General features: G+C 61.5%; 2 protein-coding genes across 4 annotated transcripts; one reads left to right on the plus strand and one right to left on the minus strand.

Annotated features, from left to right (window-relative positions):
* Positions 1 to 112: 112 nt before the first annotated feature.
* Positions 113 to 18,751, minus strand: POLRMT (RNA polymerase mitochondrial). 3 transcript variants are annotated; one of them, XR_012832541.1, is made up of 21 exons: positions 18,636 to 18,751; positions 17,925 to 18,017; positions 16,579 to 17,243; positions 16,086 to 16,216; positions 13,008 to 13,194; positions 12,371 to 12,520; positions 12,043 to 12,210; positions 11,538 to 11,708; positions 10,560 to 10,799; positions 9,542 to 10,321; positions 8,889 to 9,011; positions 6,756 to 6,878; positions 5,561 to 5,804; positions 4,780 to 4,866; positions 4,364 to 4,477; positions 3,631 to 3,680; positions 3,250 to 3,348; positions 2,862 to 2,934; positions 2,262 to 2,344; positions 1,645 to 1,715; positions 113 to 839 (listed from the first exon to the last, which is right to left on the minus strand). XR_012832541.1 is itself a non-coding variant. In XM_075736296.1 (21 exons), exons 1-21 carry the CDS (start codon positions 18,691 to 18,693, stop codon positions 790 to 792), a joined length of 3,654 nt encoding a protein of 1,217 aa, XP_075592411.1. In that variant the 5' UTR covers positions 18,694 to 18,751; the 3' UTR covers positions 113 to 789. The 3 variants fall into 3 exon arrangements, 2 of the variants coding, with proteins under 2 accessions (XP_075592411.1, XP_075592410.1); XM_075736296.1 differs by having other exon boundaries at positions 5,625 to 5,804; positions 12,371 to 12,478; XM_075736295.1 differs by having other exon boundaries at positions 5,625 to 5,804.
* A 495-nt stretch (positions 18,752 to 19,246) lies between these two features.
* Positions 19,247 to 24,175, plus strand: FGF22 (fibroblast growth factor 22). Its single transcript, XM_075736322.1, is given in 4 exon segments — positions 19,247 to 19,494; positions 19,496 to 19,625; positions 23,159 to 23,262; positions 23,563 to 24,175. Coding segments are annotated over 4 exon segments (567 nt in total). The 5' UTR covers positions 19,247 to 19,356; the 3' UTR covers positions 23,758 to 24,175.
* Positions 24,176 to 24,521: the final 346 nt, after the last annotated feature.

Here is a 24,521-nt window from a genome sequence, read left to right on the forward strand (position 1 = left end):
GCCCAACCAGTCAGTAAAGCAGCGGCTATCTGGGGAGACATCTGTCCCACCTCCCCCAGACAACGAGGCGAGAGCCCAGGCAGCCCACGGATTTAGGACACAGTATTTCATCTAGTATTTCAAAAAACGTTTTATTTACAGTATCATACACCTCCACCCCTGTGTTAGTGGTTTTCCCTGCCTGAGATACAGCGAGCAGAAGTGAAACCGATCCCTGGAAGTGAGAGGAGCTGCAGAGGCTGCAGTGATGGTGCCCAGGAGCTGGAGCAGGGCCTGGAGAGCAGCCACCCACCCCGCCGCAGAGCGGAGCAGGAGATTCCCACTGCGGCCACGGCCGGCTGCCTGCCCCTCCAGGCAGGGGCTCAGAGCTGCCAGAGGATGCGCCCCGCTGCTGGAGAGGGATGGCAGCGCAGAAGCAGCGGCAGACACGTTATGCCAGGGTGAGGACTGAGGGGAGCCAGCCCCGTCTACCATCGTCCCTTGGGCCCCGCGGCAGAGAGCTGCGGCCCTGCCCAGGGCTCAATGCCCCCTCCCCTTGCCTGGGGTGCAGGCAGTAACAGCAAACCGTGCAGACATCCCGGCCCCCACCGGCCCCTCGTGGCTGCTCCTCCCGGAGTCCCAGTTTGCCCCAGTATCTGTGTTGGGCAGGTATCTTTTGCTGGGCTGGCTGCCGTACCCACTTTCCCCACGAGATGCAGGACAGAGGAGCCTTGCGGGCCAGTGCCTACCACAGCCTCCAAGGCAGCCAGCAGTCCAGAGGTAGTCCAGGGCCCCACAGGCTGCCAGGGCTTAGCTGAAGAAATAGGTGGAATCCATCACCTTCTTCAGGTTGAAGTCACCTGGGGGAGGCAAAGGAGAGGAGAGGTCAGAGGAGATCAGAGTGGTGATGGGGCAACTGGGAGAGAAGTTGCCCTGAGCCATGCTTTGGCTTCCTGCAGAAAACAACTTCAGCTCAGGCACACATCCCCTCCAGATTTATCTGGGACAGTGGTAGGAGGAGCAAGATAGAAGAGCGTAACAGCAGCGAGGCAGGGAAGGAAGAGAGAAGCTTGCAGCCTGGGGGTACGAACCATCCCTGCCCCTGGATTTGCTGCCTCCGGGGCTGACCACGCTGGCTGCTCAATAGCAACGGAGCGCTGGCCTGTTCCGTTTTGCAAAAGCAGGACAAGGGTTAGCCAGATGGTCTGGCAGAGGCAGGGCCAAGAGATTAGGAGGAGTTAAACTAATTGCCTTAATCCCATTGCATGTATATCATCTAGATCCCGGCAATTACCATGCCGAGTGCCTCCCCCCATCTCCAGGCAAATGCCTCCTGGTTGGAAAGAGATGGGAGAGGAACAACAAGACCGGGGACGGGATGAGCTGGGTCAACCTGGGAAAATCCCAGGGGCTCAGCTCTGGGGAAGGCAGGACCGCTCACAGGGAGGCTACGGGGAAAGTCTTCAGGCACTGCCCCACGGCTCTACAGCCCAGCACAGGCCGGAAAAGCTGATCTTAGGGGACGGCTTTAGCAGGGCTGGCCGGACCCTCAATGTCCAACTCCAGACACCACACAAGTTCAGTGGTTTGGGTGCCATCCTCCATCTCCCTCCCCTTGTCTCCAAACCGCTCCTGAGCTTTGCAGTTCCTGTCCTGTGCTCCTACCTGTCTTGGGGACATTCGACAGCTGCTCCATCAGTCTCTTCTGCCAGAGGGCTCTAGTCTCTCTGCCAGGGCTGGATGAACCAGAAGGAAAGCAAATCAACATGGGAGCTCTGGGAGAAGGTGCACCCTCCCCTGCTCCTAGTGAGGCCCCCGACAACAGGATCCAGCCCTTCCAAACACACTGTGCACCCTGTGGCGGGAGCCCAGCCCCTGCCACAGCCGCCCATGGCAGGTGCTGCGGTGTCTACAGGCCCTGCCCTGGATGGGGTCGCTCTGTGCTGTCTGGCTCTGTGGTAGTAACCGAGGGCCACATGCTGGGCCGAGCCAGCGTGTCTTCACCGCTCCTTTACGCCTCATTCACAGTGCGGAACCTCAGGCACACCTGGGGATTCAAGCACCAAACCCTACTTTGGTTCTGCAGCAGAAGGATGCAGACACCTTGTTTTGCACACCGAGGTCTAAGGCAATTTGGGCGTCAGTCAAGAAGGAAGCGCAGCTTCCCTCCAGCAACCCCCGGGCAGATGGCACAACCTGCGAGCAGCTGGGGACAACCACCGAGAGGGAACGGTGCAGGTCGGAAGGAGCATGGTGGGGGTTCGCCAAAAGGCGGGGAATACCTGCAGTACTTCTCCAGCATGAACTCGGACAGATCCTGCAGGATCTTCTCACTGTGCAGAGCCACAAATTGCTGTCGACAGATCTGATCCAGGGAGCAACGGTGAGTTGCAGGTTAACAGGCGTTTTCCCCTCCTTCCCCTCAGTGTTCTCAGCCAAGACAGGTCAGAGGTGAGGGGCAGGGAAAGCAGCGGGCAAGAGTGGGAAGGGGGGGGCTGCCGGACAAGGGTGAAGGGAATCAGCCTGGGGAGGTGGGAAGCAGAGGCTGACCCCCATTTATCAAACTACTGCACAACAGCCCTCACAGCACTCCAGGGGAAAGAGCCCAGCGCAGGACAGAGGTGCCAGCTCTGCCAGGCGCTGTGTTTAGCACTGATTTACGGACACAGATTCTCCCCTACACACTCCCTGAAGGGTGGGAGGAGATGGGGCTACGGCACTAGGAAATCAGGTGCAACTGCCAGCAAGCACCCCAGGTTCACCTCGCCTGGGTAAATAATCAGCCTGTGGAGCAAAGCCCAGGGGAGGCAAGGGCTGGCAAGTGCCCAGAGGACAGATCAGCAAGATCCCTGCTCACAAGGGACCCAGGAGGACACTTTTACCTGGTTCATGACGTCCACGGTGAGCGCATGAGTCCAGTAGCAATCATGGACTGAGACGAAGGTCAGACCCTGCCTGGGAGGTAGAAAGTGCCAAGAAGTAGTGCCGAGAGTCCCCTCTCTGCAATGTCCCCCACCCCACGTAGACCCTCTTGCTGGGACGTAAGCAGGGACTATGCAAGGAGGGGGACTCCCTGCACAGCGCCTGCAGAAAGACTGCTAACCCCGCAATGTCCCTGTCGCCTCTCTCAGCCCTTCTCTGCCAGAAGGCCCAAACACCCACCCACCAGGGAAATCTCTTTCTCAGACTGCACGCCTCGCCCTGGTGACACTTTGCCAGCAGAAACAGAGTCACGGAGCCAGGGAAGAGCCCCAGCTGCCTGCTCCCTACCTGAGGCAGTGCAGAGCTGTGAGCATCATGTGTGTTGAGTCCAGAGAGTGGATGAAGTTGGGTGGGAAGGCGTTCTTCTGCTTCACTGTATCAGGCTTCCTGCAGCACAGAGTAGGAGAAGGGAGGAGCTGGGGCACTTCCAGGACCAGAGATGAGAGTGCCAGCACAGAGGTCCTGGCTGGGATTGATGGGGCAGCCCTGGAAAGCCCGAAGGCCCTGCTGATGCACAGGGCCCCACTCCTCTGACTGGCTTTCTGCAGCTCAGGGGGATACCAGGAGCTTTGGCACTCATTGGCAGGTTTCACTGATGGGAAGGTTTCGTCCCTGAAGCGCAGGCTGGGGACAGCAGGGGCTCAGTAAAGACCATGGCTTCATACTTACTGGTTACTGTTGGAATTTTTCACACTGAGGGTCTGCATGCTGCAATTCAGCTGTGGGGAGAAATAAAGGGGATGAGCTGTCACACTGCACTGCCCAGCCAGCACAAGGCACTCGGCATGGCCCTGAACTTCGCACCGACCACGGGCTAAACTGCTCTGCAGGAAGCACCCCTGGCTGCAACTCAGGGTCTGGGCAGGGACCTTTCCAGGGAATCCCAGTCACCATGGCAGCTGTCACTTCTCAGTGACACCTTGCCTGCTTTCTCTCCTGAGGATGCTGGCAGGCATCCTTCACCCCTTCCCAGCGACACGCTGATTCACCCCTGCGAGGGCTAAGAGAAGGGCTCCTGGAGGTGAGCGACTGCGAGGACGAGACAGGCTGGGGAGATGTGAGTCAGTGCAGCAGTGCATGGGAGGCGAGAGCAGCGAGACTGAATCACGCGAGCCCTGGGGAAGGCTCCTCGGTGCGGGGAACAGGCCTGTGCCCCAGCTGCCTGAGTGGGACGGGAGCAGCAGAGATTCCTCATCAGCCCACCCACACACTCCAGTCTCTGCAGGGAGCGATGAGGCTGGAGGATGCGCCTGCACACATGAATCCTACCTGCTCTGCAGGCTCACCCGCAGGAGATACCAACCTGCCAGGCTTTAGCTTGCTGCTTCAAAGCCCGGCTGCCCTCTTCCTGCTCCCCACCATGGCAGAGGGAGGGGTAGAGTCCCGCACACCAGATACTCACCACAGTGGGCCTGGACCGATAGTAGGGCTGCACGATGGGGAGACCCAGCGGCGTGACCCACTCCACCGTCCGTCCCGACTGGGCAATGAGCTTGGCACTCTCCGTCAGCCAGCTCTTTAGCAGAGGGAAGCGGGGAAGAAAGGAGCCGGAATTAGTATGGGCAGCTGGGAGACCCCATCCCCTCCCAGCACAGGCGAGTCTGACTCCTGTCACCAACTGTGACAGTCCAGCGCCTACAGGGGACTTTGACCATGCAGCAGGCACAATCCCACACCTCTGGACTGAGACAGGAGGATCCCCTCTGGGCCAGGACCCAGAAGAACCATCTCTCCCCATGGAGTGTCCCCTGGTCTGTGTATGGGCAGGCCAGGGAGGAGGAAGAGGCAAAGAGAGAGAAGAGGAAACAGGCACCTTACCTGGATGTCTCGAGTTGCTGAGAACATCTCCTTGATGCCGTTGAACACCTGCTTTACGAGGTAGTGAGACGCTTCCCATAAGTATTCCTGCACAGACCAAAGGCAGAGCGAGGGCTCAGGCAAAGGGGCGGCAAAAGATGCGAAGCGAAGCGATGGGACCTAGCGTAAGCTAAAAGAGCATCTCCCCGCTCCCTGGTGCCTCAAAATTGCATCCATCACAGACTGTGCTAAGTCTTGAGCTGCTGCAGATGGCTGTGGGTTGTGATGGAGGGAGGCTGAGATCAGCATTTCAGACAGCTCCTTGTCCAAGGACAGGCTGGTCTCTAGGTAATGTCCCTGGACAAACGGGAGGCTCTTGCTGCCTCATCCGCCCCAGGAATGTAACACACAGCAGAAACACTCCCAGCACGAACCTGTCACGGCAAATCACCCACTCAGCAAGGACCGTCTCACAGTGGGGTCACACAATGAGAACCAGGTGCCAGGAGGAGCCAAGAGCTCTGCTAGAGCCAAGGACCACTTCCAGAGGGAAGAGCACAGCCACAAACTGGTTTTGCACCTGAAACCCCCGCTGAGGCTGCCACGCTGGGCCTAGGAAGGATGAGGAGCAGCCCCACCTGAAGAATGCCTCCCCACCCAGCCATGCTGGCAGACAGCTGTGGACAAGCCTGGCACAGGCACAGGGGGGCTCAGTCCTGCATGTCCCTCTGCCAGCTGAGATTTGGGGGGGTAAGGAGAAAGCAAGGCAGGAAGAAAACCCACAGAAGGGCAGCGCAGGTACCTCTCCCAGCAGGGACCGAGAGCGGAGCAAAACACTGCAGGGGGAGGCTGGGTAGGCACGCTACCTCAGGGAACTCGTCAATCTCCTTGAGACGCTTCTCCATCTGCAGCCGCCCGCCGTAGCGTGTGACACCGTACACCACTGTCATCACCGTCTGCTTCACCACCTTGCGGCTGACAAAGCCTTGCAGCACCTGGGCGATCTTCACCCCCTGTTCAGCATCCTTCTTCCGAAACTCCTCCACCTGAGGAGGAGAACGCCCCAGGTCAGCCCTGCTGCAAGCCATGGTGGCCCAAGCCCCCTCCTTGGCTGAGGGAAGAGTCAGGGGAACCACGAGGCCCTCCCAGCTGTGCGCTGCCTGGCTTGAACTCCCATCAGAAACCTTGCAGCCCCAGTTAACAGAGATCATCTGCTGAAGGAATCAAGAGGCATCCAGATCTCACAGATAACCCTGCCTGTGGGGACCAGAGCTTTCTACAGCTGCCTCAGCAGAGCAGTGGCACTTGGCAGCTGGGTGGTGCTGGACATCACAAGGACGTGGCACTAGGACTGTGGCTCTGGACTTGGGTTCTCCCATCTCTGCCACCCCCTGCACCCTCCGTGTGCTCCTCCTGCCCTCTGCTGAGGCATTGCCCGGATAAAACATGCAGAGACCTAGAAGGGAGAGCCAGGGGTTCAAAGCCAGTTGAGCGAGTCTGGCAGATCTCAGCATGCTTCCCAGCAGGCTCATTTCACATCATGTCTTGCCAAGAAAACTGAAGACTGAGCAGCAGTGCCAAGGGCTGAATCTCTGCCTGCTCCCTCCTACCCAGCTCAAACGCAGAAAATCCCATAACCTGTTGGCCAGCCAGCTGTGACCAAGAGATGAGGAACACTCTCTGCTCTCTTCCACCTCTCTATCCTCCTTCTCCCAGACTTAACTCAAGAAAAGTCAGGACAGGAGAAATCCCAGTGGATTTCTCATAGCCACCTCTGTCAGGACAGATCTCCAGCCAGATCCCCACTGCAGCTGCAGCGGTTCCCATTCGGGGAGGGAGAGACTCTGCTGGTGACCAGCTCGTGCTCTCCCAGCCCTCTGTACGCTGGTCTTACCTCGACCTTTCTCCTTGGGAACTGGTGTGACTCTGTGCAACACACTGGCAAGGGGGCAGCCAGGTCCAAGAGGAGACCTCCTCCTGTCCCTGCTGCGCCTCACCTGCTGGGCGACCGCACTGTAGACATCCTGGGGGACATGGCAGGGCATCAGATTGACGGAGACGGCACCAATAAGGTCCCGGCCAAGAGCTGCGTAGTGCTGAAGACCGTTGCAAGAGCCGTCCTGTGTGTGGGAAGAGAGCAGGGTGGAAACAAGGTTGTTAGCGTGTGGACAGAGCCCTGCTCATCCGCCTGGCTCAATAGCACAGGTAACCTGCTGAGCCAAGTGTACCGCCATTTTCCCCCATCTCTTCGGACAGGTTTGCAGCTGATCTCCCAGCAGTGGCCAGGGCCACACTAGTTTCCATTTTCCTTCTGGCCCGTTTTCCTGTCTGGGTCTCATCACTAACTACTGCTGCCTATGAGGCTTAAAAAGAGAAAACCTCACATCACACTGCCCCCTCCATCAATTTTCAAAGACATCAGAGCTCTGTGGAAATACTGAAAGACAGAAAATTCGGAAAACAACAAATCAGTCTGGGATGCTACAAGAAGCCCCAGGAGCCAGCAGTCAAAACAACCCCAGAAAACCCCAGAGTGGGATCAGAGGCAGGAAGAGGCAGGCCAAGCCAAAGATCACGCAGCAAAGCCACAGCTGACTCCGAGGCTCCAGCTAGCTGTGCTGCTGCTGAAAACATCCCCCTGACAGAAAGCAGCTCCGACCCAGCCTTTCCCAAAGCTGCGGTTACAGAGGCATGCCAACCGATCTGTCACAGCAGCTGCCCTGACAGCCCTCCTGGACCAAGATCAGCCTGGAGGAGACAGGCAGGACTTGAACAACGGCATGGGAAGGTCCTGCCGTTCCTCAAACGGCACCAGCAGAAACGCTTCTCACAGAAGATGCGCTGCTGCTTTGGGCCGTCCCTGCTCCTCCTGTGCTGGGGCTCTGCATGGTCAAAGGGAGCCTGCAGCTGCGGGCAGGATCAACCCTCCTCCTCCTCCTCCTCCCCGCACCCTGCAGTGCAGCAAGTTGCAGAGCCGAGAACTGACAGGGCTCCGGCAGCCCTGTCGCGGCAGAAGAGCTGCCTCTATTAACCAAGCGCTGATGACTCAGGTGGAGAGAGACTCGGGTGCCCTCCAGAAGAAGTCCTTGCTTGAATTTCATTAGCGGCACCTTCCACACACCCCCAACTGCTCTCTTGATCTTTTGTTGTCATAACAATATCAGTTTAGACAGTCTCATACATATTCCAGACCATTCCTGCTGGCAGAAAACGCCCCTGTTCTCCCCTACACACACACTTCATTAGGGCCATCTGATCTTCTAATGAGATAAATGAGCAAACCCCTCTCACCAGGAAAACAATTAATCATTGTCTCCCATGCAGCAAGGGGATTTATCAGCGCAGACAGATAGCTGGCTGGGCAGCAGCTGCGGAGCAAGCTGCAGATCTGCTGGGACGCAGCAGGGAGAAAGGGGCTGAGTGCTGGCTAACGGAGCGGCTGCCTGGCTCCTCTCTCCAGCCGGGAAGGACAGATGCCTTCAGAGAGCTGAGCAGGACCTGAGCGACTGCACTTCCCCGCTCAGAGTGTGGGCACGTCTGGGACCAAGCAGGGACAGGGCACATGGTGAGTGACAGCCACGTCACTGAATGCGGGAACAGATCAGCTCTGTGCCCCTGCAGAGGTCCAGACCTCCCATCTTGTGCTCCTGCAGAGCTGCTTGGCTCCAGCCTCAGAACAGGAGTGGAGCAAAGGTCCCCAAATCCTCAGCACAGCCCAAAACACTTCGGATGCACCCACACCAGGTCCTACCCAGCCAGGGTCAGGCCGATTTCCACTCCTGATCCCACAGCTGGAGAAGGTAAGACTGCCCAGGCTCTCACCCTGCGGGCAGCTGACGGCCATCTCCCAGACAGGCGCTGCTCTAGCCACAGGAAGCAAAGCAGCACTTCACTGTACTGGCTCGTTAATGACTGTACTGGCTCGTTAATGACTGCACGCAGCAGCAAATTACTGGAGTTCTCAAGCCAAGACGTCTGTAGACCACACTCCCATTCTTAAGAAAGCCTGGCCACATGGCATAGTAAATACAGCGTTGGAGACCTGGATGCTCCTGCCCTGAGCTCCTGCCCTGCCCGTTTTCCACCCCTCCCTCAGCCACACGGGCCATGTAGATCCGCTGGGCTCCCACCTGGTGAACAGGGAAGTGAGAGATGTAGGCTGCTGGATCCGGGGAGCGCAAGGCTTTGGCGATTTCCATACAGCACGCCAAGGCTTGCCAGGGTTCATCGGTGTTCATCCACCACTTTCTGCCCTGGGAACAGGAAAGCACGTGCTGGTAGGAGCAGGCAGTGTTCGTGACCCCCAAAGCAGAGGCAGCCCCCGCCGTGCTCTCACAATATACTGGGCAAGGCACCTCCTCCCACCATGCCTCCATTTCCTTAATATTTCATCGTGTTTTCAGATGGAAATGTGACTTATTTAGGAAACTCTGCAGTGCTTTGTTTCCCTTTTTCCTCTCAAAGCGTTATCTTTCGAAATGTTTTTGTTTCAAAATTGATTTGATTTCCATTTTATTTTACTTTATAGAAGCTATGCTAAGTAAGAGGAACGGTTAAGTCTCCTCTGAAATTAAAGACAACACCGATCCCTTTTTTCCTTAGCGTATTTGGGCTCAAACACAGAGGAACTTCCCTGCTTTTCAGTTTGGTGATTGAAGGGGAATGTCCCAAGGTGCCGGTGCTGGCGGCAGGCTCCCGGAGCCCATGCTATTCCCCTGCGGTTCAGGGTTCCACCACTCCATCCCAAGAGTGAGCAGAGCCCTGCCAGCCATTGCCCACCTACCGTAAGCGGGTGGTCGGCCGAGTCCAGGATCTCCTCTATGATTTCGTTGGCGTACTCCAGCCGCTCCTGCAAGGCGTTCTTCTTCTTCAGCCCCGTGAGGTTAATAAGGTGGATCTTCAGCCAGTCAAGGCCCTTGGGACCCAGTGGCCTTCCCTCTGCGAAGAGCAGGATGGCCCGGGTGACATCGTTACCGAGGTGGTTAAAATAAGGCGGGCAAGGGTAAGTCCTGCCTCGGAAGTCCATGTTGTGAGGAAACCAGAACACCTTGTCCCTGACATAGTTGGCGATTGAGAGCTTATAGAGCGCATCCATGCGCAAGCTGTGCATTTCAGCCATCCTCTTCTTGCACAGCAACAACTCGTGCTTCTGGGACTTGTTCCAGGTAGTGGAATTGCTGGGAGCAGTAGGAGGCCTGGGGGCCTCCGAGACGGGCGGCGGGATGTCCAGCTTCTCATTGCCTTTGTCATTGAAGATGGAGATGATGATGTCCAGCACTGGCTGGTTAATCTTCCAGGCGCAGTTGCCCAGCTGATTGAGGGCATCCAGCACGGGGTGGAGGTTCACCGGAGGACACTGCTCCAGCAGCAGCTGGTGCTGGAAGGCCCCATCCACGAAGCGCATCAACTTGGTGTCATTCAGGACAAAGGCACCAAAGTGGGGTGAGGTCCAGGGCACTGGGGGGCACAGCATAGGTATGGCGGAGGAGTTAAAGGTCAGCATGGTCTCTGCAGCGTCTGACACAATCTGGGAGAAGATGGGATGGGGCTTTATCAGCCCAACCTGGAGAGGAGAATCAGAGAGGTGAAGGTCAGCAGTAGAGGATTAGGGCTGGAGTCTGGAAGGGCATGTGGTTGGTCAGCCACCACGTAACGATCATGCTGACACTGCACAGCACCAGAGGCTTCTCAAAGCACCCCCGAGCAGGAAAAGCAGCAGGGGGGGAACAGGGCCTTGCAAAGGCCCGGCTCCCATGAAGAGGTGACCTGCACAGTCCCAGAGCCCTCAGGACAAGGCTCACCTGCCAGCTGCTGCGGAAGGAGTAGATGTGGTAGAGGACGGGGATGAGCTTGGGCTCCAGGCGAGGATTGAGGATGTTCCTGGGCACCTTGACAGCCTGCACCAGGAGCTCCAGCATGTGCATGCCCAGGCGCATGAGGAGCATGTACGGCCAGCTGCAGTCCTTCAAGTTCAGGGACGGCCCAAAGCCTGCTTCTGCCACCAGCTTCTCCCAGTATTCCCGTGGCAAGTACTCATCAGGCTGGGAGGTGGAAGGAGAAAGTCGGGTCAGCTGGAGGGGCCAGCCATGCTGCTCCCAGGGGGCGTGCTGGATGGGATCTGTGTACCTGGAACATGGCTCTGAGAAGGACCCTACTGTCTCTGTGTCCCCCTGAGGTCCTCGCTGACAGGGGTGTTCAGGGAAGGGCTGCTGATATGGCTGGGGCAAGCCCAACAGCAAGAAACAGCTTCTGCTGCAGGCCAGGATAGTGGTGCTGCAAAGCTCTTCCTCTCGCCACATCCCTGTGCTGACACCCTGTCCCCCACCATCCTCACCCTCCTGCCCAGGCTGCAGATCTGACTCCCCTGCCACGCGCACACAGCTCTGAACACCCTGCTCATCCGTCCCTCAGGCTGCCCAGATCGGTGGCCTTGGCCCCTTTCTCCCCTCCTCTCCTGCCAAGTGCAACCCCCTCAAGGCCCAGAGCTCTCCTGCACGGGACGCGTGGCCCCAAGGGATAACTCTGCTGATTTAAAACCTTCTGGCTCAGAGATACCCACCGGTATGCCAGAACTGACCTGCCTGTTGCCATGGGGCAGGGGACCTGCCAAGCGCTAGACGGGGCCTTACTGGTTCTGGTGGCCTCTGCAGTAGCAGCTTCCCAAAACCCGGACCTTGTGCTTGCGAGGAGGTGGACAGACAAACCGCCTCACCCCATCCGCTCTCTGCTGCTCTGTAACCCTCTGGCCCCAGGACCTCTCCTGTCCCAGGTGTACCTACCTGGCTGTCCTTTGCCAGCAGGTGGATGTAGTCCTTGTAGACCTCCTGCACCTTCTCCAGCTGGCGGCTGCGCAGCTTCCTCTGGGTGATGTATCTGTTGTAGACTTTGGAGCCCAGCTCCCTGGCCAAGACAGCCAGGGATTCTCCTTGTGGAGAGAGGGTGTTGAGGATCTGAGAAAGGGGAAGGCAAAGAGGGTCTTAAGGAGGGAGGAACAGAAAGACGGAGCAAAGAGACAAAGCAGGAGTTAAAGCGCCTGTGTGGGGAGCATAGAAAGATGCCGATTCCCACGATGCTGAGCGGATGATGAGGAAGGAAACATGGCCAGGACAGAGCAGGGGCATCTTTGGCTGCTCAGCACAGGGAGCAGACAGAGCCTGCACCTAATACCCTGGGCAAACTTTGAGGCTTATGTTCTGATTCTGCTGGCCCGAGCGGGACATCAGTGGTTTGTGGCAGCCCTAGGCCATCCAGGCAGGGCTGTCCCCTGTGAGGGCAGGGCCCTACCTGCAGCATGATGCCCACGTACTCTTCATCTGGCAGCAGGCACAGGTAGGGGTAGAGAATGTTGTACCCTGACACCGTCTTGAACTTGGACATGCTGTGCTTCGACTTCTGCAGGGCCTGGAGGATGGAGTCATGCCACCGGGAACGAAGGGTGGCCAGCAGTTTGCGCTACACAGAAGTGGAAGCAAGACAGGAACGTTGTGGTGAGTGTGTCACCAGGGCGCTGCCCCCCTCTTTAGGCCACCGAATCCTGCATCTCTCCACAGGTCCTGAGGGCTGAACTGCCCCCTCCCCTCCGGCCGTGCAGCCCCCAGGCTCTGAGCTTTACCGCTTTAATGGCTTGTGGGGTCAGAGGTTTGGTCGACTCCACCGACTTGATGGTTATAGTGTTGTCCAGCTCCATCTCCAGCTGCTGCTGAAAACGCTCCTGCAGCTCCTGCACAGAGAAATCCAGCTTGGGGTATGACACCATCTTCTCCTGCAACAAGAGTGAGACAGTAAGTGCCAGGAGCCAGAGGAAGAGAAGATGTGCTTGTTCTCCCAGCTTCCCTGCAAGAGGCACGTGGTAGGAGTCCCTGCTGAAGGCACCTTTCTGGCACCTCTGGGGTCTCTGGTTGGCAAACCCCAGGGAGTCTAGGGTAACAGGCCTCTCCAGAGGCTGCTCTGTTCCTGTGTCATGGTCAAGCATCCCCCCCAGGCACCCGCTCCAGCGTATGAAGGTCAGCGCCAGCCCCTGCGCCAGCCCTCGGCTTCTCTGTTGCTCTGTAAGGCTGCTGGTAAGGCTGTTCACTTCCCCAGAACAAGGACCTGCCTGATGATTTGCATGAGCTGTTGAGCAGAGATCAGGCTAAAAAGTTCTTCCCATATTACAGTCCTAGACTGGACCTGAGGACACCAGTGAACACTGTCTGCCAGCTTCGACACTGCTCCAGGCTGCAGAGACATCCCTGAGCTTTGTGGCTTACTTTGCAGTAGAAGTCCTGGAGCAGAGAAGACTTGCAGGTCTCGGGTTTGGGTGGAGGGGGCAGCTGGTAGTTGGGCTGGACAATCCTGATGGCCCTCAGAACCTGCTCCTTCTCATCTTCTTCAAACAGGCACTTTTGGAAGAGCTCATCCACATGGAAACCATCGTTCTTCAGCTGCTGCACACATCTGAAGAGGAGCAGATGAGAGAGGCTTAATCTTTCACAAGGGCTCTGCCTTGGACAGAAATCAGCAGATAATGAGGCAGGGAAAAAAGTTTTTAAACAGATGACTAAGCATGGAGAAGAGGAGACAGATGGGGGTGACCCCTTTTGAGGATCCAAGAGCCTTGACCACATCAGGCTTTTCCTTCCTCACTTGTGTCCTCAACAGCATCACCCGGACCCATGCGAGACACTGCAGGACAGAGCCACCCCTCCCAAATCCGAGATCCACAGAAGCAAAATCCTCTCCCAAGGCAGGGCTTGGGGGCTGGCACCCACCAAGAATCAGCTCTGAGCACAGGGCAGGAGACTGACACCTGGCTCCAGGCCGTTCCAGGAGGGCTGGCAGGGCCTCCCCATGCCAAGTGGCTCCCAGCAGCTTCCCTCTGTGTCACCCTTCGTGCCAGGGCAGCTGCAGGAGGGTGCAACCTCTCACGCTCATTGGAAAGGCTCTGACAGCCCTGGGGAGCGGGATGTGCCCCATGCACTTGCCCCGGGATGCCTCCTCCCTTCTCCTGCACGCTCCTCAAAGCACGCTGCATACAGCAACCGCTGAAAGCCTTGCAGTAACTTGTGCCTGACCAAGACGATGTCTGTCCAGCCTCAGGCGGGGGAAGAACGGTGCAGAAATGGGGATGACCAGGAAACCCACAGAAGGCAGATGCCTCAGTCCTCCAAGAGCATGACTGTCAGGCAGCCTGGCAGCAGGACGCTGTCCTGTGGGAACATGGGAGCTCTCCCTGCCCTCCGCAGGCAGCCAGGAACCAGCTCTTGGGGCTGCGGGAGCTGCTGGGGTGGGACCTGCCTCCAAAGCACAGCCTGTCCCGACAAGGTCACCCGCCTCCGGTTACAGCGATCAATTATCCACCCCTCTGGCCCGAACCTCTGCTGAGCAGGCAGCTTTCACCTTCACACTCGGGTGGGGAGACTGAGCTCTGCTGCCGTGTGAGACCGAGTGAAAAGATGCAGGTTCCTTCACCCTCAAATAACCCCGCTCTCCCCTCCAACCCGAGCCAGCAGAAGGGAACCCACAGGGCTGGTCACAGCTTGGGCAAAGGGGCAGAGGACTTGCACCGAGCCTGGGAGCCAGGACACAGCACCACAGCTCGCAGGGCTGCACATGGAACAGACTGAGCACCAGGAGCTGCCACAGCTCCTGCAAGGAAGCTCTCTTCCCTGCAGCCCCCATCACTGCCAGGGACCAGAATCCCCTGCACACACCAACATCTCCCACTGCCTGGCCCCACAAAGGAACTGCGAGACCGCATCCTCCTGGCTCTGCCGGGCTGGAGCCGGGATCCAGGGCACAGCAGAGCCCAGAGCCCCACCTGCCGACTGGCCCAGCCCGTGCCGGGCGATGCTGGAGGGAGGACAGGCAGACATGGGTGACAGCGGCACCAACCAGGCCCCAGCCCAGGCCCCCATCAGCCACAGAAAGCAAAACAGGCAGGAGGGAGCCCCTGGCACCTTTGGGAAAGTATTAAGAGCCCAAGAGGTGACAAACAGCACCCTGAGGCAGAACCGCGATACGCTGTGAATCCTGCTACTGCAAGCACCCCAGCTGCATTTCGGTACATTTGGGAGCAGGCAGGAGCCTTGGTGAGGAACAGCTCTACATCTCTGCAGAGCCATTCTCCCCGAAAACTACCCCACAGCAGCCCTGTTAAAAAGAAGCAACTTCCACCTTACACCCTCGAAGGGACCCTGCAGTCTGGGAGCAGAGCGAGAAACAACCCCCATCCCGTGTGTGCCCGGCACAGGCTCGGGGCTCCAGGCCGCACCACTGCCGTGTCCAACTGGGAGAGCTTGGAGAAGAAGGGAAAACAAGAGCTCATACTCACACACAGCACCAAACAGCAACAGTTGTGGGGAAACGCACACACGTGCCCCGGCGAGGCTTGGGGTTGACACATCTGCGCAGGTGTGCTATAAAAATCTGACTATAGACAGCCCTACAGGGGTACTGCTGTATTGACGCAACACCCACACACCCAGGCAGGAAAGTCAGTGCCAGTCGCTTTTAAATCAGTTGACTGGAAGATGTTCACTCAGAGGCATCTAGAACATCTTAGCCAGCTGAGGGACACACGAGGCCAGTGATAAATCCCTGAACCACCCAAGGGTGTTTGTGCAGCATTAGCAGATCACCAGAAAGCTTTCTCCATCCTCTGGCAAGGCAGCTGGCCGTGCTACCAGACCCGAGCACTGCCCCTAGACCCAGCCTGACGGGATCTCACAGGGCTCCTTCAGCTCCTTGCTTTGGGTTTGACACTTATTTTGCCAATTATGCTCCACAAAATCCATCTCAACCTCCTGATCACGCTCCTCCAGAGAGCTGGGACCCTGCAAAACCAGCCAATGGCTGAGCCTACCAGGAGGGGGAAACTCCATGGAGGTGCTAGAAAAATGAACGGAGGAGCCGTTCCTACTGAGCAGCAATGGAGAGGCCATCAGGAGAGAGAAGGGTGAAGAACCAAGGAGTACCTGACTGGAGAGAGGCTGCTCCCAGCCCAGGGAGCTGCTCTGTGAGCTCTGGGGGGAGCAGACACAGCTCTGCCGAAAAGCAAGGTTGTTCTCACCTCCTACATCTCCTTCCCCTGCAAGATCTCAGATAAACTCCCTAGCAGCTGGGAGTGGCAAGGAGAGCCCACTGCGGGAACCCTGCCTGCCCCTAAATCTGGCTGTGAGAAGCAGGTCAGAGCATCCAGACATGCATCCAGCAGGGACAGGTATTCTAAGCCCCAGGCCAGCGCATTCCTCCCCAGAGCGACCTCCCAGATCTCCCAGCGCAGCGGCAGGCTGTGGAGATGCCGCCCCAGGGCTCAGCGGTGCCCTGCGGCAGGCGAAGCACTTTACCTCCGGATGGCTTTGGTGGACGACTGGTTCCGGCCCATGCACTCCAGCGCTGCCGCGTAGGAGTCCAGGTTGGGCCGGAGCCCGACGGACTCCAGCATGGAAAACAGCCGGTTGATGCGCTGCAAGCGGCCCTGCGGGTGAGAATGGAAGGGGGCTGTGGACACAAACACCAGCAATCCCAAACCACAGCTTCACACCCCTCTGCTCCTGTCCAAATTTAGCCATGTCAATCCTGCCCATCCCCTTCTTCCTCTCAAAGCCACCTCACAGGGATCAGTGACCTGATTCAGTGGCCTCGTCTCAGCTCCATCCCTCTCGGCAGAAGCCAGGCTCTCCTTGAACACTTGCTGAAGGCAGATGTGACACACGGATAAAACTGCAACCATTGCTTCTGCAAGCACGAGGCTCTTCCTCCTGAGCCAGCCCCCCTCTCCCCCTCGGCCACCCAGAAAACCTGACAGCCAGACCAGGGCAGCAGCCCACAGCTCGGTACCTTTCTTGCCCAGCTACGCATGACGATGTTGTACGCATTGACATTCAAAAGCCTTCTCTTCACAGGAGAGCTGTGGTACAAAAGAAGGAACTTCTCGGCCTCCTCTGGCTGCTGCAAGAACAGGAAGCATTCCAGGTTGGACTGGATGGTCTGCTGCAGGATCTTGTACTGGCTGCTGTCCTTGTCCTCCAGCACCCTCTGAGGCCTCTGCGCCTTTGTACCCTCCTTCACCGCTGCCACCCTGGGCTTGCCGTGAGCATAGACGCTGTGGGAGCCAGCGTGGCTCTGGCTCCAGGCAGCGGCTGCTTTAGCCTTCGGGTTTTTCAGGCTCTTCTTGGCTTTAGATTTGGCTTTCGTCTTGCGCGTTGGTTTGGCATTGGCCTGGTTCTCCAGAGTCAGCTGGGAAGCAGCGACGGATAACTTCCGCTCCACCTTCAGCTGTCGGATGTACATCTCCTTCTTCAACTTCTCGACCCAGCTGCCGGGCCGGGCCGGGCTCTCACCCCTTCCCACAGGAGCAGGTTGCTCCTCCGCGGGGCCGGGAGCCACCACGTTCCGCAGTGGGACCTGGTACTTGTCATTCCGCAGCGGGGCCAGCTCCACTTTGTTGACCGTCACCTCCGGGACATTACTGGCTTGGAGCTGCTTCACTCGAGCTTTCAGCACTGCCGGGAAACACACAGCCGGGGAGAGATGAAGGGATGCACGGCAGAAGGCTGTGTCCTACCCCAGGGCCTTGCCTCTGGGAGCGCCCAGGAACAGGCTGAGGGAAAGAGGGTCCACACAAGGACTTCTTCCCTCCTTGGCCAGCCTTCCTCCCAGCAATCAGCTGCTTTGACCACTGTCTTTCTGGGATCCCCCCCCGTAAGCTGTGGCCCACCCCAGCATCCCGGGGAACCCAACAGTGTCACTGCAAGGGAAAAGCACCAGCTCACGCTCGTCTGTCCTGCAGCCTGGTCACCTCGTGGGGCCCCTCTCCAAGGACCTCATGCCCTCAGATCACGCGGGCAGAGAGCCCAAAGCCAGAGCACACTCCAGATCAGTCCGCAGAGCCCTCGCACACCCTGGAGGGACTCTTCTACCGTCCCTTAGGACCGCCCTGCATTTTACAGAAACTCAATGCTCCTTGTGGGTAGGGTGGGCCTCCAGGCCCTTAAGACAGGGCACAACTTGCTCAGGGAGGCCAGCAAGTCCACGGGAAGCCCCACATCCTTGCCCAGGCTACACATATTTCCAGGCCCAAATATCTTCTTTATGGCTACACAGAACGGGAAGACTCCTAGAAAACCTCCCAGGACACTGAACAAGTGAAAGCCCTGCAGCTCTCCCAGCCCTCCCTAACTCACCCTCCAGCAGCTCGGTCCTCTCGCAGACGGCATTTCCCCTCGCCTTCTCCTTGGCGCTGGCAGAGTAGTTCCTGAGAACACTCCATGGGATCCCTGCAGCGGAAAGACACAAAGACCAAGAGGTCAGAGGAGGTTTCACCCCCTTACACCGCTCACTGCCCCACAGCCCTGCCCCACACCACCGCTGGGCCCCAGCTGGGCAGAGGCGAGAGAGCGAGTGGCATTTCTCAGCTCAGCTTGCAGGTCCCAGAACCTCGGCGGCCATGCCACAGAAGGGCAGGGGGGCAGCTCCGTGCCTGCAGTGACAGGGATGCCCCCCACCCCACGGCTCTAATCTCCTGGAGGGAACACGACCCCAGGGACACCAGAACCCCCGGAGCAGGCAGACTCCATCCCACAGCTGGGACAGGACCCCAGAGGCCCCCACTTCCACCCTTAGAGACTGACAATGGCCCAGAACACCCACAGGCCCCACCCCTATCCCTGTTCGTGACACAGAAAGACCCTCATAGCCCCCAGGTCTGTCCCGGCGAAGGGCTGGGGGCGCTCAGCTGTGTCCTGGGGGGTGCTCAGGACCACGGGGACCCCACAGCCCCAGTTCCGTCCCGGGGGATGACGGCAAGGCCCCGGGCCCCCCCCTCGCTCTAGTCCCTCAGGCCCCCGCAGCCTCAGGCCCCCGGCCCGGCCCCGCCCCCGCCCCCGGCCCCTCACCGCCGCCCCGCAGCCGGGCCGGGCCCAGCAGCGCCGCCCGCAGCCGCAGCAGCGACATTCCCCCGCGCTACGCCGCCATGCCGTGCCGCGCGCCCCCCCCCACTGCGCCGGCGTCGCGCGATGCACGCCGGGAGCGGGCGGTCCGCCGTGACGGACTACAACTCCCATGATGCAGCGCGGCCGCGCCCCGCGCCCCCTGGCGGCTGCGGCGGCCCCGACGGGACGGGACGGGAGCGGAGCCCGGGGAGCCGTGGCACCGGGATGCGGGGAGGCCCCGCGCCCCTCCTGGCCCCGAACTCGGCGCGTCTCGGGGCAGGCCGCAGACGGACACCACCCCCGGGCCCGGGGCCACGGCAGTCCCGCGCCTCCCCTCCCTGCTCCCGCCTCTCCCCCCCGCCCGAGGAGCCCGTCCCCCGCCCGCCGCGGGAGCCGGTGGGGAGCGGAGCGTGCGGTCCCCCAACCGGGCAGCCTGCGGGCGGAGGCGAGTACCAGGGACGGGGATCTAGGACAGCCGTCGGGGCGCCGATTTATGAATGGGAGGCCCCGCCCCGCTGTCCCGCCCCGCCCCGCCCATTGGCCGCCGCGGCCCCCGCCCCGCCCCACCGGCTCGCCCCGCGCTCGGGCCGCCCGCGCCGTCGGGGCCGGTCGCCGCCGCCACCGCGGCCATGGCCCATCGCCCGCCGCCCCGCCGCGCCCCGCCGCCCGCCCGCCGCCCGCCGCCATGAGGCGCGGGGGCCCCGCCGCCCTCGCCGCCTGCCTCGCCGGGGCGCTCGCCGTGCTGGCGGGGCCGGGGCCGGGACCGGGGCCGGGGCCGGGGGCGGGGGCGGGGGCGGGCAGCGCCGCCTGGGGCGGCCGGCGGCCCCCCCCGCAGCTACGGCCACCTGGAAGGCGACGTGCGCTGGCGGCGGCTCTTCTCCGCCACCCGCTTCTTCCTCCGCATCGACGGCGGCGGCGGCGTGGAGGGGACGCGCTGGAGGGAGCGGCCGGGCAGTGAGTGGGGCCGGGACCGGGACCGGGACCGGGACCGGGGAGAGCCGGGGCCTGGGGCCGCCCCCCCCCCCCCCCGCGGCCGCGCGAGGTCCCGCCACCGTCCCGCCCGGGCACCGAGAGCCCAGGCCCGCCGGGGCTGCGGCAGAGGCGGGCGCTGCCGGGGCCGGGCGCGGGGCAGAGGGCACGGCCGGCGGCGGGGGGGTGGGGGGTGTGTGGGGGGGGTGCGGAAGCCGGACGGAGGCGCCCCGGGACGGCGGCGGGACCCCGCTGTGCCCGGCCCCCCGGGGAGCGCCCGCAGCTCCTCCCGCCCGGCAAAAACCTCTGCCGGAGCCGCAGGTCCCCGCCGTCCCCGCCGTCCCGCAGACGGATGGCCAGGGCACGCAGTTCGGTCCAGCTGCTGCCCTCGGCCCCCGGGAGCCGCTTTCCCGGGGTTTGGCTGCCCGCCGCATCACGGGAACCGTGAGAGGTGTGCGGACACCGGCCTGCTCTGCCCGGGGACCCGATGTCACTTTGCCAGCTCTGCTCAGCGCCTGGGGTGACCTGGGGGGGTTCCCTCGTCCCGTCTTGTCCTGCCGGTGCAGTTAGGGGTGCTGTCTCCCCTGCCCGGTGTTTCGGGTTGTCTTCATCCAGCGTGGCCTGGGGGGGGGATCTGATCGTTCCCTGTAAACACACTGGGGACAAAAAGGCTGAGGAAGAGGAGGAGGAGGGACAGAGGAAGCTTCGGGGCGATGCTGGCCTCAGAACCGAGCACCCATGAGGCTGGGCTGGGAGAGCGGAGCAGCCCCGTCGGAGGGGACTGCAGAGCATCCGCTGCCCGCAGAGCGGGTTGGGGCTCGGCACGGTCCGAGGGCGTAGGGGGACCTCAGGGACCCAGGGGGGGCAGAGCCAGCAGCCGCCACCGCAGCACGCAGAGGGGTGCAGCCCGCGGCTGCGGGGGGCACGGTGCCCAGCCGTGCCATGGGGTCACTCGCTGCGGCCTCCCCGCGGGCTGGTCCTGCAGAGGGGACGGGGAGCTCACAGAGATGGGCGGCACATCCCAGGGGACACGGAGAGGGCGAAGGCTGCGGGATATCAGCTCTGCCCAGGCTGTGCTGCGATCTGGAGCTTGGGAACAAACAGGCAGGATTAGGCCTTCCCCTGGGGCTGGGGCTGCGTCTGCTCCACCCTGCAGCCCTCGGGAGCGGCCACGTGCGGCAATGGGAAGAGGCAGCTGCGGAGGCCGGCACGGGGGTCCCCGTGCCAACGGAGAGGCTGCTCCCAGCACCGGGATCCTTCCTCAGCTCTGTGGCCTCCTGCTCCCACCCGGGCCCCTCCAGGTGACAGCACCGCGGGTCCCGAGGGGACGTGGCACCCACAGTACTGCTGCGGCAAGAACCAGGACTGCAAGCCCAGCTTCAGTGTCGGTGGTATCAGCCCATTTTGGGTGCTGGGTCCCGGCCCCCCTGTGACAGGGAGAGGGGGTGCCAGGCTGGTGGGGCAGTGGCTGGGCAGGGTGGGGATGCTGGGAGCCTTGGGAAGGCGGATGCCCGAGCATCCCCGGGACACCCTGGCAGGGCACCGGGGCTTGGGGCAGGAAGGATGCTGCAGATGGGAGCTGCCCTGTCTCCAGCATGTCACCCGGCCGGCCGGCCGCAGGACGAGGGAGCCCAGCCCAGGGAAGCCTCTCACGGTGTCAGAGGCTATCAGGAGTCCCGACCGGGCGCGCTGCCAGCACAAAGCGCCCCAACACGTTCCCTTGGCCATGTGGCAATGGGGCCTGGCAGGTGGAGCGGCTCCAGGCTGTCGCACGGGGCTCGCTCTGGTTATCGGCGCGGCAGATAACCTGTGCTTGGGCTGGGCTCGGGATCCGCTCCTCAGCCCTTGTGGCAGCTGCTGGACCAGCCCCGCCAGCGGTGGCTGCAGGGTGGCAGGGGCTGCCCCAGGGCTTCCCCCACCTTGAGACCCACATCTGCCCCAGTCTCCCTGGGACCCCGCTGGGGCTGAGGGTGTGAGACTGGGAGCACTGGGAGCTGCCTCTGGGCTGCTGCACAGTGCTGGGCTGCTGTCCTGTGCCTGCAGGGACTGGTCCCCCTGCATGGAGCCAGCCGCTGGCCAGGCACCTGCGAGCAAAGCACGGCAGAGCCAGCCAGGGTGCTGGGAACAGCAATGGGGGGGTTATTTTTAGAAAAGCAAAGTCCTTTGTTATAAATAGCAGCAGCTCCAGACGGTGCTCAAGTGGGATGGATTCACAGGCATTCGCTCAGCCCTTCCCCATGGCTGCTGCTCATCTACGGCTTCGCTGGGCTGGGCCCTGTGGGTCCCGGCGGGTGCTGGGGCGGGATGCTGGTGGCAGCACCGAGGCTCGGCTGAAAATTCCCTCTTACCCATTGCGGCGAAGGAGCCAAACGCTCGGCAGCCCTCGTGCTGCCTCAGTGCCATATCCACCCCGTCCGCTCCTGCCAGGGCTGAGTGCCCTCAGGGAGGTGACGCCCAGGCGATACCAGCCGTGCCGGGGGCTGAGACCTTGGGAAAGCCCCTGCCCAGGGCTGCAGCCCCCTGCACTGCTCGTGCCACCAGCCAAAGCCTCTACGTGTCCTCCTGCCCCATCCAGCCAGGGCAGCCATGGGCAGCGGTGCCCATGGGCAGCTCCTGCTGCGGCTCCCACTCTGCCCACTGCCCTGCCTGCATCTCTGCCCGCTGGAGGCTCCTTCTCCCCTTCCCACAGCCCCGTGGGCCCGGCGGGTGGCAGGGCTGGCAGCAGCACTCTGGGCAGTGCAGGAATCCAGAGGCCCTGACGATGCTCTGGGTGTTTCCCCTGCAGAGCCGCTGGTCCGACCGCATGCCTTTCCCATTAGCGGCTGCGCTGGGAGCTCGGTGGCCGAGCACACGCATCCAGCCCAGCCGTGGCCAGGCCCCACAGTGGCTTCACAGCCCGGCTGCAGCCGCCTCTCAGGCTCGTCCTCACATCCTGCAGTGCAGCCGCATCCCTCCTGCCCACGGTCCCTGGCATGGCCGCGTGTCCATCTTCGTGCCAGCCGGGTGATCATCACCGGCGTCTGCAGGCAGCAGCATCCCAGCTGCAGCCCGCTGCCCGGGTGCCTCCGTCCGGCGTAACACGGCTGCGCACCATCACTGACCCCCCCCGCTCCGCACACACTTTGCCCCTCGAGGGCCACACCAGCCTCAGTGCCCTGAGCATGCGGATGCGGGGGGCCGGGGGCTGCGAGAGGCGGGTCAGGTCCCAGGGCACCGCAGGCGTGTTCGGGACAGAATCGCGGGCAGAGCTGCCGAGGAGGGGAGGATAAACCCGAGGTCGGCACCGGACGGAGGCTGACAGGTTGTTCCAGGCAAGCGGAGGTTGTGCTTGGCACTGCTCCCGTGCAGCCCGGCTCCTTGAATCCCGTCCCTCCGGCTGCTCCGGCGTCAGCCGAGGGTCAGTGGCCCCATCCCGCTGGGGGGGCACTTTGCAGCCACAGACCCGGCATCGGGGCAGGGCCCCTCGGGGAGGTCACCCATCCTTCCCCGGCTCACCGCCACGCTTCCCTGTCCCGCAGGCATCGTCGAGATCCGGTCAGTGCGTGTCGGCGTCGTGGCCATCCGGGCGGTGCACACCGGCTTCTACCTGGCCATGAACAAGCAGGGGAGGCTCTACGGGTCGGTAGGTCGGACGCTGCCTCCCGGGAGGGACCAGACCGGGGGCAGAGGTGCAGGGCAGAGCTGGAATGGGGGGGTCCCAAATCCGCCGGGACTGGTGCCCAGGAGCGGGCTCCTGGTTTCCCACGCCCTGACCTGCTCCCCAGCGGGGGACTGCACCCACAGAGTCCCCCTGCCCCCCAGGGACCGGGGAGAGCCGGGGTCCTGCCCTGCCCCGCTCTCGGGGTCCAACCCCACCGGAGCAGGGTGACGACGGGCCCCAGCCAAGCGCAGCCGCCCCTCACCCCCTTCCCTCTCCTGCCAGAAGGAGTTCAGCCCCAACTGCAAGTTCACGGAGCGCATCGAGGAGAACGGCTACAACACCTACGCGTCGCTGCGCTGGCGGCACCGGGGCCGCCCCATGTTCCTCTCGCTCAATAGCAAGGGCAGGCCACAGCGAGGGGGCAAGACGCGCCGGCAGCAGCTCTCCACCCACTTCCTCCCCATGCTCGTCAGCTGAGCCCCATGGGTGGCTCCGGACTGCCCTATAGGGAAAAATGGAAAAAAAGGGTTATTTTATTTATGTACATATCTATTTTTTTGCTATTTATTGTTTTATTTTTAAATGCACGGCGGAGGATGGATGTGGAAGGCAGATGCTCCAGACGCAGCCTGTGGCTGCGCAGGGATGTGGCTCTCCCCACCGTCCCACCGAGGCAGAGCCAGCGTGGCACAGGCTGGGGACCGTGGCCACCGCGTACTGGCACTGCCGACGTCGCGCCCGTGCCCGTGCAGCCCAGACCAGGCGGCCGTCGCTCTGCCAACGGCATCTCTGCAGGGGCTGGGATGAAGGCTGCGGGGCTGGGACGTACTCGCGGGTTGTATTTGTCTCGTGTCCAAGCACCTGTGGCAATTAAAGCTGTGTTCGCGGTATGGAAGGGGGAGCGAGTCTTGGAGCTTCAATGGCGGGCTTGGGCTGGGGGGGGGGGGGGTTGGCTCCCCCAGGGTCACGGCTGTAGCCACCGGCATCGTCCCTGCTGCCACCGGTGGGGATCCTGGTCGGTCCCCTGCCGCATCCAGCTCCTCGTGGACCCACACCCTCACCTGAGTGCGCAGGTGGAGACGCACCCAACCCAAAACCTCACCCACAGGACAACACAGTGATGGTTGTTCAGCAGCACAAAGGAGGGAGCAGGAAAAAGCAGCTGCTGGTGGGGGAGAGCCCGGACCCTGTGCTAGTGCCGGAACAAAGCACACGTGTGTGCGACCCGCAGCCAGAGCGGC

The sequence above is a fragment of the Balearica regulorum genome, chromosome 26 (assembly GCF_011004875.1).
Source record: "Balearica regulorum gibbericeps isolate bBalReg1 chromosome 26, bBalReg1.pri, whole genome shotgun sequence".
Classification (NCBI taxonomy): Eukaryota; Metazoa; Chordata; class Aves; order Gruiformes; family Gruidae; genus Balearica; species Balearica regulorum.

What these genes read in the sequence shown, in the direction of transcription:
- POLRMT (XM_075736295.1), bottom strand. Translation starts at nt 18,693, where the DNA reads ATGTCGCTGCTGCGGCTGCGGGCGGCGCTGCTGGGCCCGGCCCGGCTG. An exon ending in TGCGTAGCTGGGCAAGAAAG is followed by an intron (nt 16,217 to 16,578) that starts GTACCGAGCTGT and finishes TCTCACCCGCAG; the next exon opens with GGCCGCTTGCAGCGCATCAA. An exon ending in CCCCACAAGCCATTAAAGCG is followed by an intron (nt 12,211 to 12,370) that starts GTAAAGCTCAGA and finishes ACTTCTGTGTAG; the next exon opens with CGCAAACTGCTGGCCACCCT.